The sequence below is a fragment of the Grus americana genome, chromosome 14 (assembly GCF_028858705.1).
Source record: "Grus americana isolate bGruAme1 chromosome 14, bGruAme1.mat, whole genome shotgun sequence".
Classification (NCBI taxonomy): domain Eukaryota; kingdom Metazoa; phylum Chordata; class Aves; order Gruiformes; family Gruidae; genus Grus; species Grus americana.
In genome coordinates, this window is record NC_072865.1 from 9,011,694 (window position 1) to 9,028,691 (window position 16,998).

Sequence of the window (16,998 nt, forward strand, 5' to 3'; positions counted from 1 at the left end):
GGAAGAGGATATGAGGCATTGTGAGATAATGATTCTGAACGAATCATTGCACCAGTCATTTCCCGCTAAGAACTTCCTCTCTCTCTGTCTGGGGTTTTTTGCCTTGTAACACAAACGTAATTTACTTGACTCTGATATGCCATATGTTACTATCTGGTGCCTGACTTTGGACATTACATATAAAGCAGCTGTTCCAGAGGTGGTAACATTTGGATTTTGCAGGCTGGGTAAAGATGAAAAAAAAATTTTACAACCATGATTGATGCTTGGAAAGTATTATGTAGGTTTTTTATCATATATATTATGACTACCTGACACATAAATAGATATATTGTAGAATGTATGTACATTGTGTATAAAAAATGCGTCTGTATTAGGTCTTACCCTCAGAGCGTTTTCTAATTGATTCATCCTTACAATAGTATGTAATAAGGAAACATACCTGTTTACATAGAGATGCAGACTTCGGAACCAAGATGTGGATTGTCTGTACAGCCATGGCCTTTCATTTGTCTTAATATAAATGCCAGAGAAAGAACCTCCCTGTGGTATCCTCATGCATAAAGTCATATATATGACTTTGTAGCTGTAGGGGAAAATAAAGCTTCCCAGTGGAAGAAGTGTGTGTGGCACATACAGCTCGACCTGTGTCCTGTGCCTGTGCTTGTAGGTATTTCTGTAGCTGTAGCAGTTCTGTACTGTGACCCAGTGTTGCCAGGTGTTTCCTCTGAGGGTCCTCTGCAGCCTCTGGCTGATGTTGTAGTGCTGTAACAGGAAGCCTTAAACATACAGGAATCACTTATCAAAGATTAATGGTAGGTGGTGGAATCTGTTACAGTAAAACCACTCTGCAGCGTTAACGAGCTGCCTGGATTTCTTCAGAGAAGTGTACAGGGTACTGTATACCCTCTTACGGATTAAAATGCAAATCATATTGCAACCACCTTTTGCCCAGGTGCCGTTTCATTGCCTGGGGCCCGGGGCATGTGGAGCAAGGTCCCCGCTCAGGGGAGCACCCCAAAACAGCCGGGAGGCTCCGGGGTGGGCTGCAGAGGGAGGCGCCAGTACAGAGACCAGCGGTGGAGTTGCACCAGGGTGTTGCCTGAAGGCCAGGACGGGAGGAATACCGCGGTTGCACCGGAGCATCTGTAGCTCCCGCACCCCGGGCGGAGGCAGCTCCGCCCCTCCAGGCCCGTTCCGGGCGGTGCTCCGCGGTCTCCCCTCCCCGCACCCGGAACCTGCTCGGCCTCTGTGCCCGCGGGGTCCGCCGGCCGGCGCGGTAGCGGCTCCTAGTGGCGGCGGGCTGGGCCGCTGCCCGCAGCCCGGCATGGAGGAGGACGAGGGGGCTGCGGGAGGCGCGGAGCAGCGGCGCCCCCGCCGCCGGCCCGGAGTCGAGCGCTCCCCCAGCCCCAGCCGCCTGGACGTGAGCTCCAGCCGCTTCGACCCGCTGCTGGCGCTGTACTCGGCCAGCACGCCGCTGCCCTTCCCCGCCGCGCCCTGCTTCAACAACCTCGCCGAGTACGAGAGCTTCCAGCGCGGCCTGCTCCGCCCGCGCGGCCGTCGCGCCGCTCCTTCCCGCCGCGGCCCGGCCGCCGCCCGCACCGGCCGCCGCGGCCCGCCCGCCGCCGACCCCGAGCGCATCCAACGTCTCCGCAGCCTCATGGTTAACGCGGGCCCCGAGCAGGAGGCGGCCGAGGGCGGTGCGGCGGCCCGGCGCCGGCGGGCGCCGCGCAACGTCCTCACCAGGATGCCCCGTAAGGGCGCGGGCAGGCGGGGGGCCTGAGGGAGCGCGGCCCCGCGGGGGCTGAGGGGAAGCCCGGGGCGGCAGGTGGGGTGAGGCGGCAGGTTGAGGGGTGCAGGGGTGGGGAAGGGGCTGAGAAGGCAGCCTGGGGCAGGGAGGTGGCGGAGGGTGTGGACTGGGCCCGTGGTGGGGCTGAGGTGAAGCTGAGGGGTGCGGGCCGGGCTCCGGTGTGGCCCGAGGCGTGGAGTTGGGATGGAGTTTGGGGGAGTTTGGAGGTTTGAAGAGAGCGGCGGCTGGAGGAAGTGGTTGGGTGACAGCGGGGTGTGGGTGGGTCACGGGGGCAAATGATGGAGTTTGGGTGGCAAATGGTACTTGCATGATAGGTGAAAGGCTAGGGAAATTGTGTGCAGAAATGAGGAACGGTGCGTTTCACAGAACTACTGACTCAGAGATTACACCGATTTTGTTATGGTGACACCTGCCTCTATTATTTGGCTAATTACGTTCATCCTTTTGATTTTAATGAAAACATCACGAGGAAACTGCTGTGCTTTCAAAAGTACTATTTTAAAACAAGAAATCAGTTTTGAGCCTGGGCAGCTTGTAGTTAAGTCATAACCACGGCTTGAGTCTATAACACGCTGCTATATCTTGATTACTAACTGTACATCCTGGGGGCTTAAGTACAACACTGGCTTTTCTAGTAACATGATGACAGAACAGGAGATTGAGGTGGGAGGCAGCGGTGATGTTGCTGTATGATGTATCTGTGATGATGATACAAGTTTCTTGTCTAAATTTATGTATGCAATCAGGGTAATAACCCCTAAACCTTAAAGGGTACAACTTGTGCACCTACAGCGAGAACCAAATACCATTGCTGTCAAACGAGATGTCATTTTAGTGCACTTAATTAAAAATCCTGGGTGTTTATTGGAATCAAAGTATCTCTTCTAATCACCGGCATCACCTTACTGTTTTGGTTTTTTTTATAAAAAGGCAAAGCCCAAAATGTTCAGTTCGGAATGCTCAAAGCAGAACTTTTTTCTTGCTTAGACACCAAAACATAATGTGTTTGTTGCCGTAGGTGCTGCATAATTCGAAATATCATGTCAACTTAGCATTCTGCACAAATGCTGTTGGTATAGGATTTCCAAAAGAATTTACCTTAAATTTTTATTTAGGTTCTTAATGTAAAGTATCTGTATTTGGATTACTGTGATGGAAATTGAAAGAAAAAAAGCTCTGTAAAAATTAACTTGAGTGGTGGTCTAGCAAATAAGTTACATGCTCCCATTAGGAGCACGTACTTAATATCCACACATCTAAGGCTAGACAGCATGGGCTTTGAAGAAGACTGGCACAACTGACACAGAAAGTGCTATTCAGCAGCCTGGAGAGTTTTAAGAATAATTTATAGCCAAAATTGTGTGCTTTCCCTTTAAGTAGGGGGCCTGTCTGCACCGCAGGTGGGCCAGCGTTTGAGGCTTGGATTCTAAGGCGGTAGCTGCCTCTGAAAGTAACGGTGATGGTGATACGTGGTTTGCTGCATCCCGCAGTTGTGATGCTGTGCTCCCAGGTAGCCATGACAAGGTATGATGTGTTCGTTAAATTCAGTGGGTCAGAAATGTAAAATGGAGCTAAAATTTTGCCTGTCATGACGGACGATTTCAGATGTAGCCATAAAAGTAAGAAGGAAGCTACTTTAGCAGTAGCTGGTTTGGATCAGTTCAGGAGAAGCTATTTCTAATTACGTAGCATTTACCAAGGGGCAGAGAACTCATGTGCAAGCGGTTACCACAGAGCAGTTAGAAAGGCATTTGTTAGTGTTCTGAATTATTTCAACTGCTCTGACTTGCTTTGCTCTTTGTTTTTTTTAATGTTGCCTCTTAATAAAGTCTACCCTGAGGACAAAGACTTGAACTTAACCAGAGTTTGGATCTTTATTTTCTCCCTTCTGGGGTACTTGCCCTCTACCTTACAGCAGTTTTCTAGTCATTCTCCAGAATCCTGGTGTGTGCTTATTTTATACAAATAGGGATTGGATTTTGAGTACGAAACGCAGTGGGTAACTCTTTTCTGTATGGATTGAAAAATTGTTAATACTGGTACTTAACAGCATCAAAAGCCACAGGCAAATCTAGCTGCATGCAGAGCCTGGTCATTACGGGCTTTGATGTTTGCAGGAGAGAGATGTTGCAAAAATAAATTCCTTGCATTGCTGGTTTATTTTTTCCGAGAAGTGGCTGTCAGATTGTTGAAAGGTTTTTGGATGATGTGTTCTGCCCTTTTGATCAGGTTTGCCCTGGCAAAGCCGGAACCTTACACAGCAAGGAAAAGTGGGAAGAGCGTGTATTATCTAGATCTGGTAGAGCTGTAAAATGGTGTTTTCCACCAGGCCTAATGGGGTGCCGGCAAGGAAAGGCATAGGTGGAAATAGAGACTGTACTTGGATTTTTGTAAGAAGTTGTTGATAAAGTTCCTATGTAAAGGGAACATTGGAATCTAAAAAAAAAAACCCTAAATCTAAAATGATCCTGTAAATTCTCAGGGTTGGTTAGAAAAAATACCATTGTCTGATTAAAAGTATCAATCTGATGTAGTAATGATGTCATCTGTGGTTCCTGTGATGGACCTGTGAATTCAGAACATAAGTTCGTCATCAGTTTGGCTGAAGGAAACACAGAGATTCACGAAACAGCCCCCATAAGCAAAGCTGGGAGGTACTGAGACAGCTTATGCTCTGTGTGAACACAATTTTCTCCAGCTATGCAGCTGGAGAGGGCTGGCAAGAAGACGTTGAATCTCAAAAAATAAATGTGATTAGGTTAATTCAGAGGAACCTGCTTTAGATTTCCCTGCCGTGGCTAAGAATAACCATGCAGCCAAATACTGCAGATCAGCTGTCATACGGTAACATTTTACACTCACAGGATGCATTTTCTAATGTGCAAATCAAACCTTGAATATATAATCCCTGAAGCACAAGACAAGAGATCATCTCCGACTCAGATATTTTATTAACATGAAGAAATGTGTGAGATTTTAGACCAGTAGTTTTCCCTGACTCTTGGTAGGAATTGTACAGCAATCCTGGGGCTGTGTTTGCTCAAGCAAACAAGTAGCTGTAATTTATCACAGGAATAGCTTCACCATGGTGTGGGTGGAAGCTGTAAAGTAAATAATATCTACCCCTCTAGGTAATTTACACTTGCAAAGATTTCTAGTGTGCAGATAAGGCTTGTGTGTACCAGGTAAGCTGTATGTTTTACTGAATTCCTTTGGTCTTGCCTGACTAAAAGCATTATTGTTCTGTGGTTTAGCATGGTTTTCACTGCTGCTTATCGTCATTCTATTTCTTTGCCAAAGACTTGTACATCTTTGAAGGATGTTCATCTGGCTGCTGAAAGTTTAACTGAAACAATACATTTTCATCAGTTCAAATGGATCCAGTTAATTGAAGAACTTGGAGTCATTCATTGTTTCAGAAATCTCCCTGTAAAGAAAAGGAACACATCTGATACAATATTCTATTAACAGATTGTGACTAATCTGAGGTAGCCTTAACTAGGTATTTGTCTTTTTGGCCAAACTCTCTGTCTCTGTGAGCTTTCTGTTCCCTCTGAACCGCTTTTATTTAAGATTAGCATTACTTAGAATGTTTTTGAAATGTAGCAAGAAGATTTTCAGCTAAGGCTGATTTGGCTGCAGGTTATGTAAAGTGAAACCTTCATGTTTTTTAGTCTTTGCTGTCCCTGCTGTAAGAAGAGTTTTAGTGGTGTAGTAACTACAACCACAGTGTGTTACAGTGCTCTGGGGCTTCTCATTTCCTTTGCTGTGAAGACAAGTGGTGTACCAAGATCTGCCATAATTCTACATGGAGTAGATTATAATATGTTGTTGCAGACCGGTGATGTTCTCTTTCTGTTTCAGTCCATGAAGGCAGCCCACTGGGGGAACTTCATCGCTGTGTCCGAGATGGTGTGAAAATCAATGTCCATATCCGCACTTTCAAAGGGCTTCGTGGAGTCTGCACAGGGTTTTTGGTTGCATTTGACAAGTTCTGGAATATGGTAATTACTGTTCCAGCCCTTGATTTATAAGCGTTATGTTGAAAACTTGAAATTGGCGACAGGTTTAAGCAAACTACATTTTGAGAAGATTAATGCGATATTATGGTTCATAAAGCTAATTTGCTCTGGCACAGAGTGCTGGGTTTCAGACGTAAGTGGTACTTGGTGTTGGATTGATACATCTGAGTAGTCCCTGGCCATCTTAGAGAGGTTTTAGGTGAGAGAGAAGCTTTAAAGAGTTCCCAACATCTTCAAAGATTTTGTGTAAGATCCTGGGAAGGTGGAATATGAGGAATATCTGAAGCTTCCAAAGCTTTCTCTGCAAAACCCAGTCTTCTTGTAGTGGTGGCCACTTCTGTTTTCTTTCACTAACATGTAATTGGGATGTCAGTGACAAAAGCTTTTCCCTGTGTTCTGTCTCATAGAGTTCTTAAAGACAGTGGATGGAAAAGCAGCTATTAAGTATTTGTGAGCCTGGAGCTGTGAAAAGTTTGGAAATGGCGGGGGGGGGGGGGGGATGACAGATTTTGCAGGCAAGGCTCACAAAGTAATGCAGAATGGATGCTAGGCTTTGCTGTTGCTTTTATACCTCAGTACAACTTAGGTGATTAAGAAACCAGCTCCAAAGCACAGCTTGTTCCTAGGATGGATTTTCTCTCAGATAGAACATAATTTCATAATGCTATGACACAAAGCTGGTCCAAAGCTTCTTTAAGTTTTCTTGTAATTTTGACCTTTTTGGTTTTTTTGTCTTCTCCTAGGCCCTGACAGACGTGGATGAGACGTACAGGAAACCAGTAATGGGCAAAGCTTTCTACGCAGAACCTCAGCTCACACTAACCCGGGTAGCTAACCATCTCCAGTTTGCTTTTTTCTTTTTTTTTTAATCTCCTTTTTTAAAGTAGTAAAAGGGGAGAATTGATTGGAACGCTATATTTACATTTGAAATATTTTACTTCCTTTTATTACAGATGACTCTAAAATGACTTGAACTAGGGGGAGGGGAACAGTTTTCTGACCTTTTTGAAAGTACTTTGGCCGTAGTTCAGTGTTACACTGAACTTAAAGTTCCACTTTAGAGTTCCTAATACCACATCACAGTTGCTGCCACTGCTTAGTGCAGTGTGCTGACCTTCTGTAAACTTGCTGTGTGGGTTTTGATTTATTTGTTCTGTGCATTTTTTGCACCCATGACTCTGGTCCACATTTGTCCTGCCAGGTGACTTGGCAGTGCATAACTCTGATACTAATGTTCGTGGAGCAACAGTCTTTGTCTCCAGCCAACGACACAGTTTGTCTGTTTGGTCACTTGAACTTCTAGTCTAGGTGAAGCCCAAGATTCTGCGTGTTGCTCCAAAGCAAGATGCTCTCTAGGATCCAGCTGAAAAAAAAAAGATGTTTACGAAGTTGAGAACTGAAGAGATGATAGATGAACTTCTGAACAATGAAGGGAAAAAAAGTGACAGAGCTGTGCCTGTGGAATGGCATAGCTTTGGGCCTTTTGAACATCAGAGAAGCACCACAAAAACTTTTAAACACTTTCATTGTGAGGCATTTGGTTTCAAATTCCAGCCATTTAAATCTATTTTCTGATAGATCCCACCTTTCCTTTTTTAAGGATTAGTTACAAATAATCAAGTTGTCATTGTTCCTTTAGCCCACTCTCACAGGGATTGGCTTTCCATCCTGTTGCTGGGAAGAGACAGGCTAACTGATAATCCTTTTCATTTGTCAGTATTTCATAAAAGCTTGCCTGCTGCCAGAGTAAAAGCAGTTTCTTTTCCAGTCTCAGCACCATGTATGCTTTAATGAGTTCACACAGTGCTTTGGATCTGCTGCTGTAGCTTTTATTATTTTTCTGTTGTTTTGGTCTGCTCACCTCCCAGAATACTCACATGGCCTCTTTTAGTTTGTTTTGGGGAGCACAAAAGATCCATCTCTTTTTTCAGCATACGCTCTTGTCGTACTGAGGCCCCTTATCTTAGGGATTCATGTCCTGCCTGAGGACACAAGGATGGAAATCTGTCTGATACTATCTGACAACATTACAGGAGTGTTGTGGCAAGTGAGCTAATGCAAGAACTTAGTAGCTTTCTGTTGTTCCTGACCAAAGTTAAATGCTACTGCACATTGGTATTGCTCCCCAAATTAAATTCCTCAGTGCTCACATAAAGACACTCATGCATGTGCAAGAGATCCATTCACCTTATTGTTTGACTTTGGCAAGAAAACATAGTCTTTATTGCTGGTAAAGATTCTTTACTAATTGTGTATTGTGAGCTCTGATTTGGGATCGTATATGCAAATACCATGTAGAAATGCTAAACAAACGGCCTCGCTTGTTTTATGACTGTGGTCATATACACAAATGTTCTTTTCCAGCTGTTTGACAGGCTCAAACTGCAGGAGTCCTCAGTAAAGAAGGGAGCTGACTCAAAGACTGTCTCAGAGGAGCTAGCCCTGACAAATGACTTTCAGACGCTGGGATTGAAAGTTGGATCAGGACGAGGGAGAGCAGAAGATGAGCGCGAGAGGCAGAAGCGCTTGGGCAGAGCTGCAGAAAAGAAGATGCCAGGTGACAGTTTGCATCTGGCTGCCAGAGGTGAAGCTGATGTGGGTAGCAGGACTGCCCACACAGAGGGTGCCAGTGCTGGTGGTACCCGTGCAAGAAGCCAGTCACGGAGAAAAAGGCGGCCCAAAGTGGATTATCAACAGGTGTTCACACGTCACATAAACCAGATTTTTATTCGAGGAGAGAATGTCTTGCTTGTCCATTTAGCACATTGACTTGGCTGAGCCTTTGTCAGTGTATTTATTTGGTAGCATGAATTGCCGCTGCAGCTCTCATTGCTATTTAGTATTCTCATTATCATGGTACTGTGACTAGTTTCCCATTGCCATAAGAAGGTAGGGGAAATAATTCTAACTGGAGCATCCTGAGCTTGATGCCAAAGCAGCTCCTTAGATCTCTGTTTGGGGTCTCAGGACAAGGTTAGCAGCACAGTTGTTTCTGTGAGGTGAGGAAGGTAAGCACAGGTCCCACTGCTCCTTAAAAAGAAGCTAAATGGAGAGGATTGGAAGAGAATTTTGGTGTGCTCAGTTATAGGAGCTAATTGTGGCAAACATTTAAGGAGCTTAAGATTAGATCTCTACCTGAAATGAGTCACAAATGCTATTTCACATGCTCTGAGCAGTCTCAAGAGAAGATTGCTAATGAAACCAATGGTTTACCTGCTGTTGTTACATGGATGTCTTCTTTTCCAGACATAATTCTGACCGTCATTTTGAGATCGTCTATAGAAAGGTGGAGTGACATACTACTGATGGCAATTAGCCTGTTCTTCATAGTTAGTTCTGTAGTGCCCTGCGTGATAAAAAAGCTCTCAATTGAAAACTGCTCTTTTTCTGTGAATGATGGCAGGACTTTAATTTGGTTTCAATATCAAAGCTTAGGCTTCTATATGTAATGCTGTGCTTTAGCCCTGTGTCACCAGCAAGCAGCTAATGTAGCTAATCCAGGGACCTCCGTATTTGGAGTTTATCTGTGAATGTTGTGGATACAGATGGAAAATTGTACTTTTATATTTCACCCATTCGCTATTTAGTGTAATAGTGAAGTTTGCAAAGATGTAGTTTTTCTTCTCGGATTTAAGCATTTGTGCTGAGCACAATCGTACTGTATCTAAGCGCCTTTCAAGTTCCCTCTATTGAAACTAGAGGTGCTGTGTCTCCAGCAGTTCTCATGGAGCAGAAATCTTCATGGGTCTTTCCTATCCATATGAATGATGCATCATCTAATTCCAGTTGAACTGAGCTTTGGAGCTGTGCCTAAAGTATAAGGTCAAACTTGGCTCATCAGTGTTTTATTTTAGCAAGGTCCTTAAGCTACTGTAGATCAGGCCAGGCTTCTGCAGGTATAAACTGTTTTCCAAGAGCTACATGCAGAACTTTGAGGGTAAATGAAGCTGTTACATTACCTAGTCTGTTCCCCTGGTTGTCAAAGGACACTAGATTTCACACTGCTTTTCCTGTATCCATCTGAACTACCTTTTGCTTTGCAGCAGCTCCGTGTGTTTAAGATGAAATTGGGAAATTGCCAGTGTAATGGTTAGATCTGACAATGGGTGGAACAACTTTTTGGTGCTTTATATCAGGTCTTGTATTGCATATTAAGGTCATTAGTCCTCAGACTGAGTGACTGTACGCTCAATGCCATATATTTCTGTTGCTGCAAACGCAGCCTACTGCTTGCTTGTCATTAGGGGTATGTCTGGTGCTTGGGTGAATTACAGAACTCATTTAGCAGGAGTTCCTGGACACACAAAGTAGCTGTATGCCTCTGGGCGAGCCTGAAACTTTTATGTCAGCATTTCAGATGACATGGGGCTTGGATGGCTGATCTGCTCAGCCACTGAGCTGCAAGCCCAAGTTCAGGCTGGGACAGAACTGCCTCAGAGTAAAAGTACTGTTGACGCAAATCAGTTTCATCAAGAGTGGGGAAAAAAAGGACAAAAAAAAAAAGAATATCTGCAGTTTCTTATTATACATAGCATTTTATTGCTGTAATCCCTTCCTACTATGAACTGAGACTAGGCACTGAAAAGATTCTTCTTTTGAAGGTTCTTGTTTCCCTTTTTCATCTCCTTTTGTGTTGTTCTCGTTTGTGTTCATGTGGTCTGCAGTTCTTCCCCCCACCTTCTCCTGTCAGTACTTTGTCTCCTCAGAATGTTCTAAGCTCTGGTTTAGGAAGATTGTTCTTGTATTCAACCCTAGTTGTCCTGGCTTTCTGAACCTTTCCTGGTTGGCTTTCTATGTGGTTGCCAGCTGATCAGACTCTCACAAATGACTAAAAACATGTGAAGCTAGAAACAAGGGGCTTATTTCTGCCTTTGGCTTCTCAGCAGCTTTTACTGCAAGTTATTTTTTCTCCTCTGCTTTCTGACGAGTTTGTTTTTATTTCTGTTGCTTGGGATGACTGTCTGCCTCTTCCATTCGTGCCAAACGCTGCTGGTTTTGACACCTCTCCTCTTTCCTTCATACTTGACCAAAGGGTATCAAATCTCCACTCAGGCCTATTTACTATGACATCTAATTGAATTCTTGCTTTTCTTTACCTCATATTCTTAATTCTCTTTGTCTGCCTCGTTTATACTGCCTCGTGTATTAAATAATATACAACTACCATGAATGTTCTCGTGGCTGTACTGCCCTCTTTCCTGGTCAGTCGACACTTCACCAAGTTCTCAGTTGCTACTAGAAGTCTCAGTGTTTTCTTTTATCAGAAGTTTTTCTCTGAAACCTTGCAGGTGTTTGTTGCTTCACATCTACAAGTTTCTTTTTTTAAATTTTATGAAAAATGCTGGTGCTTAGACTTGAGTTTGTGCCTTGATTTTTTTATATCATCACTGACCTGTTCTTCCAAAATTATCACCTCAGTCAACAAACCTGGTTAAGAACTATACAGTTTGTCCACTTTTTTTTGCTCTACCTCATTATTAAACTGTTCCTCCTCTATTCTCATTGTTGTCTCACCTGTGAAGTTGGTTAAAATTCTCTCTTCCAATTTAGATTTAATGGTTTATTTAGTGGTTCTTCCTCTGTTTCCTACTTCCCTATCCACTCCTCTCATTATTACCAAGCTGCTTCCTAAATACAGCCTCTTCTACAACTTCAGATCTTCCAAAGCGTCTTCCTTTTCCCTTTTTCTAACATTGTATCTTTTTAAAGGCCATTATCAAAATGCTATTTTATGAATTTTGTCTCTTTGAAGCATAGCATTTGTGATACAGTGATCCTGTATGTGTGTTGTCACTTGCATGTTTAATACTTCAGATAAAGTTGCTCTTTAAATAAAATCAAATGTGATGTTCTGAAATGAAGTCTTCTACCTCACTTAAGTATTCATGTAAATCTGTTGGGGAAAAAAAAAAGAAAACAACCCTTGGAAACAAATCAGCTTTTGGTTTTTTTTAATTATTTCTGGTTATTTATTTCCATTTTTTCCCCTTTTCCAAACTCAGTATAAGATACAGGTTCTTTGTTCCAAAAGCTATCTGCTCTTAGCCGTTCCTCTTGCTGCTGTGTCACAAAGATGGTGTGAACATAAACATAGAAGTCATTATGCTAAAGAATGAAGAATAGGAGCAGGAGGCAGTCTTAAGAAACAGAGCGCTATGTGAGACTGAAAAAGCTTTGAGCCAAATATAAAGAACTCTCTGGAAAGGATCCACGTCCTGGTTGCAGTCTGTCCAGTATTTCTAGGACATTGTCCAGCCTGATGCTCAGCAGTGAGTCCTGAAGCGTGTTTACTGTGAGGTACCAAATTACTGCAAGGAGCAAAGTTTTCTGAACTACCTTCGAAGAAGTGTTGTGATAATTTGAGAATTTTTTAGAATAATTTCTAAAACAGCAGGCAAATGTGGAAGTTGTGAAATGTTATGATGCCAGCTGCAGAAACGATGTAATGCAATAGTCTTGGAATGTGATGTCACAGATATATTTCACGATGTCGTATATATTTTCATTGCCAACACAGTTCAGTAGGGAGCCAAGTCTCATGGTTACTTTAAGAGCGGCAGTTTTGCTTGTACGGTGATAGAATTCTAGAGACCTTTGCTGATAGTCTGAGCGGGGTTTTCATGGAACCACAGCATAAACCCTTGCTATGCTGTGGGGATGCAGGAGGAACTTCGTAAATAGGGCTTTGGTGGTAGAATAGATACGGGGGGAAAAAAAAAAGACCTTGTAGAAAATGTGAGTTTAGTTCCTTCTCTCAACCAATTGGTCCAGCTTGTTAATTGCCTGAAAGTTTGTTGGGTTTTGTTGGGTTTTTTTTCTGATCTAGAGACAGGTGCTTAGCATGTCCTCACCAGGTGATTACTGAAATAGTCAGTGAGTACTGTTTGCCATCTGCTTCTTGTCCTTCAGTGTCTGAATTGGTTGTTTCTGATGCAGCTTTCCCTTCTGTATCATTTGGAAGCAGGACAAGGTCTCTCAGCAGTAGGCTTGACTGCCCACTGTTATTTCTCTCTCCCTATGGAATGTTACCCTGTCTAGTCTTGCATCCAGATAGCCTTTGGCTATTCTTGATTTTCATACTATTCTCTGCAGACTTTTGGAATTGTTTGGTCAGAAGAATTATTTATCTTGGATTGGTTGGAGTAAACTGATTTTTTTTTTAATTTTTTTTTCCACTTATTTTCCTTCCCACAGCGCTAGCTTTTCCTAGTTTGCAGTCACCTACTTGCACCTGTGACTCACTGTCTCCAGGTAAACTTCCTGTCTTTGATTAAACAGATCAGAATTATAACCACCATCTTAAACTGAAAGCTCTGTAACTGGATAAAATTGGAAGGCACAACACTACACCCTTTCAGAGGCAATGCAGCAGCAGTAGCAGTGATGCAGTGATTCCTTCAGCCAAGCAAGCTCTTTCCTGGGAAGCAGTTGAGTGTTATGTTGGTGTCTGCCTCAAAGCATAGCTGCAAAATACTGCGAATTGATATGAAGATGTTTTCTCTCCTGCCTGCATTGCAAAGTGTAAAACAAGAATGCTAAAGTATGCGTCTTCTGTGGTCCAGAACCATTTCGGTTTGTGCTTTTCGCTTCTTGACATTGGCTTAACAATTTGAAGTTTGTACTGTAGCAATCCTAAGACAGTCTTTACTATAACATTATGAAAGGCTAACACTTCCTAGAAATTATATTGAAAAACTAAGGTATTACAGAATTTGTGGAGTTCTTATTGTAATTGAGGTACTGCAAACCAAAATTATCTATTACTAAGGATAGTATCAAGATGCACAAATGGAAATGTACGAAGCCACAATCGGAAGAAGAGATGATAAAGAAATACTTCCCTTCTAGTGAAGGAAGGTGATCTTACTAGAGTGAAATAGTAATTTCAAAGCTTATTCTCCCAGTTTGCAGCCTTGATGGTAGGTGGGCCTGAACAGGCCGAAACTGAAAGTCAATTAAGCATGCACAAAAACCAGAGCTGAAAGGGGCACGGCTCAGTTTGCAGACTTGAAAATCTACAGTCTAACTTTACAATGGGAGTTTCTAGAGAATCAACTCCAGTCTACAGTCCTAACGTCTACAGCGTTCGCTCCATGCAAAGTTTTCTTGGCATTATTATCCTCACCCAGAAGAAGATGACAAATACAAGGGTTTGCGATGCGCTGTCCCGTGTTATCTTGTAGAAGACATTGTGGTGTATGTAGTGGTGAGATCTGACTAGGTGGACAGAAGAAGATAGGGACAGCCACTTACAGTAGGAACTCAAGCAGAGAGACCTAAAAATCTTAGTGATATCCTTCTGGCTAATGAGCTAGAAGCCTAGCAAAGGAGGGTAGAGTCCAAGCTGAGCTTTGTTTTTTGACTTATCAAAAATATTAATACCCTTGTAGGGTATACTTGGACTAAAAGGTAAGAATGCACTCAAGTTTTCATTTAGAAACTTTAACTTGGTCAGACTTTTTTTCCAGCACTGCCTGTCTCTCACCTTCAGGTAAATATTATTACAGCTGTTTTTTTTAAAAGTACTGCACTGTTCATGTAGCTGGTAATGTTCATTTCATATCTAAAAGGTGCTTTTAAGAGCCACTGTCGCTAAAAGGAAACACCCATTTTCAGGAGATTACATGTCTTTTCTTCTACTCTGACTTATAACCTAAGATGAAATTAGCAACAGCTGGATGTAAGTAAAGCAGTTAAAATTTGCTGGGAAAGAAAAAACAATTTTTTAAAAATCACAGCTTTTTCTGTCAGTTGTCACCAGTGTATCAGCAGGAAAAAGCATCGATTGTTACGTGGTAGAAATGTTGTGGAGAAAAACCTTGCTATTTAGTAGCATCCTTTGCTGCCATTTTTTTTTACCCATTAGCAGTCTGGGCAGAAAAAAAATGAAGCCACTTGGGAAAAGATAGGCAAGGCAGTCTGATGGTCCTTCTCCAGGTGGGCACTGCAGGATCAGTGCACTTGATGAAGACTCTTCTTGATGGAAAAAAAAAATGCGCGTAATCTACTGTAAGTCTAACACGTACCTCTCTGTACGTTTTCCCAACTATGGGCTTTCGTGGCATGCTGAAGTGGGAAAGCAGGCAGAGAAAAAGGAGGAGAGAGGAATTACTTTACTTGGTGATGATCCCTTGAAACAGGAGGTCGTTTTCTAGCTTGTACACTTTGGTGTAATTTGGCCAGCATTGGGCAGTTGTGCTGTATAGGTGAACGGGGGGTACGTGGAGGCAGTTCTCGAGTGCAGCCTCCGTTACGTCGTGAGCGTTTCCCAGTGCGTGAACTGTGCCCCAGGAGTCTCTGCCACACTCCATCCCCAATAACTGACACGTTTGATCCTGCCTCTAAAATTTTGCAGAGGAAACCCAGTGGGAGTAAAAACAAGCAAGCAAATTTCTCCCTTTGAGGCAGGGATGCTGGGAGGCTTGGTTATCCTCGTTAGCTTCCTGGGGGTGCAGGGGAAGGGACTACTTTACTGGAGGAATATCAGAGATGGCTTGTCTCATGATGTTTACAAGTCCTTTTAGATGTCACTGTAAGTGCTCTTGCTCTTAGCTGGTAGAAGTGAAGGCCTGTCAGGGAAGGAAAACGCCTTCTGATGTTCCTGGGTAACTATTTTATTAGCTGCTAGCTTCATAGTGTACACTTGGATGACTTAGCTGAAGAAAATTAGTACACCTGAGACTTTCAGTCAGTCTTGTATTCATTTAGAATGAAAAGTAGTTTGATCAGTTTGTGTAAAAACATATCCATCCTTTTTTCCTCTCAAAAGATCAGTGCTCTCCCTCAGGAAAGAAATGAAAGCTGCTCCTGCTCCTATAGCGATTGCTTCTGATTTCCAATGCTTCAGAGCAAAGTGTAGCTGTGTCATTGTGTCTTCCGTGTGACAGATATTCTGAGATGAGAAAATGACAGAAGTGCTGGGTGTCTTTAAAACTAAAGTGGGCGTTACGAGGGGAGCAGTTGTGTTGACCTCTTTTCAAATGGTGCATGCATCCACTGTAGTTGCATGGATTGGGACTTGTTAACCAATTAGTCATCTATAAAACTTCCCTAATGGACCACAGAGGAGCAGTGTGACCTCCCAGACTGACGTGGGGTTGGGAGGCAGGTGCTGACAAATTCTGGTCTCTCTACTGCCACGTAAATGGCCTTGGCAAGTCACTTCCCTCCCTCTCCCTTATGCTCCGCAGCCGTAACATGATCTAAGAGCAATCCTTGCCTGTCTCACAGGGATTTGGGGAAGCGGTGAGTGCTACACAAGTGCTAAGTATTGTTATTAAAACTATAATATGTCAGGTAACACAGACACATAGATTATCTGCCCTCTTCAGGCACTTGACTGTTAGCCTTATGTCTCTGCACAAAAATGTGCAGGATATCAGGTACAATGATGCACTTCAGTCTTGAAATTACTTATGTCTTGAAGATCAGATTTGGTGACTTCAATATCTGTACCACAGCTGCAATACCATGTTTTGGTCAAATGGTGATAAATGAGAGTGTAACTTGTTTGTAATTCCTTCTCTGTCTTCCTAAATATTTTGTTTCTTAGGAAGCTGATACTGCTATGAACATATGGAATAATACTGAATTTGCAATATTCTGCTTTCCCAGATATAAATATTTATATTTAAAATTGCTAAGACTGCAATGCAATAAATATATCCATGTAACAGTTTGCTTCAAAGCATGGGGGTTTTTTTTGTGCTCTGTCAATATGGTTGTGTTGGTGATGAAGCTGCTACTGCAGCGGTTAGGACAGATGCCTAGATGTGGAGATGACCAGGTTGGAATGCTAGCACTGCTGTCCAGCCACATGATGTGGGGGCAAAACAGTCATCTGTGTGTTCAAAAGTGTATTAATCTACAAAATAAGAATATCAGTACACCTGGCTTTTAGAGGTGCAGAAGGAAAGCGAACTTGATGTTGAAGAATGTAAGAACTATTGGCCTGACCACTCCAAGGTCTGTTACCTTAGTGTGTGGTGTTCCACCATGCCATCAGGAGATGGTTTTCCAGGAATTGGGGAGGTCCAGAGCAGGCATCCCAGCATCTGGTCCAGCGTGTGCATAGCCAGTGGGGAACATGACTTCCAGGAACCTCTTTATTCCCATGGAAAATGATGCTGATGTATTTGGATCAGAGATGCTAACTATGGATGCAGC

The 16,998-nt window shown here is 43.1% G+C and overlaps 1 protein-coding gene across 1 annotated transcript; it reads left to right on the forward strand.

Moving 5' to 3' along the window:
• Positions 1 to 1,250: 1,250 nt before the first annotated feature.
• Positions 1,251 to 16,502, forward strand: LSM11 (LSM11, U7 small nuclear RNA associated). Its single transcript, XM_054841735.1, has 4 exons — positions 1,251 to 1,754; positions 5,675 to 5,814; positions 6,576 to 6,659; positions 8,197 to 16,502. Exons 1-4 carry the CDS (start codon positions 1,328 to 1,330, stop codon positions 8,599 to 8,601), a joined length of 1,056 nt encoding a protein of 351 aa, XP_054697710.1. The 5' UTR covers positions 1,251 to 1,327; the 3' UTR covers positions 8,602 to 16,502.
• Positions 16,503 to 16,998: the final 496 nt, after the last annotated feature.

Coding starts and splice junctions, on each gene's coding strand:
- LSM11 (XM_054841735.1), top strand. CDS start 1,328: ATGGAGGAGGACGAGGGGGCTGCGGGAGGCGCGGAGCAGCGGCGCCCC. Junction 1,755..5,674: donor CGTCCTCACCAGGATGCCCC/GTAAGGGCGCGG, acceptor TTTCTGTTTCAG/TCCATGAAGGCAGCCCACTG. Junction 5,815..6,575: donor TTGACAAGTTCTGGAATATG/GTAATTACTGTT, acceptor GTCTTCTCCTAG/GCCCTGACAGACGTGGATGA.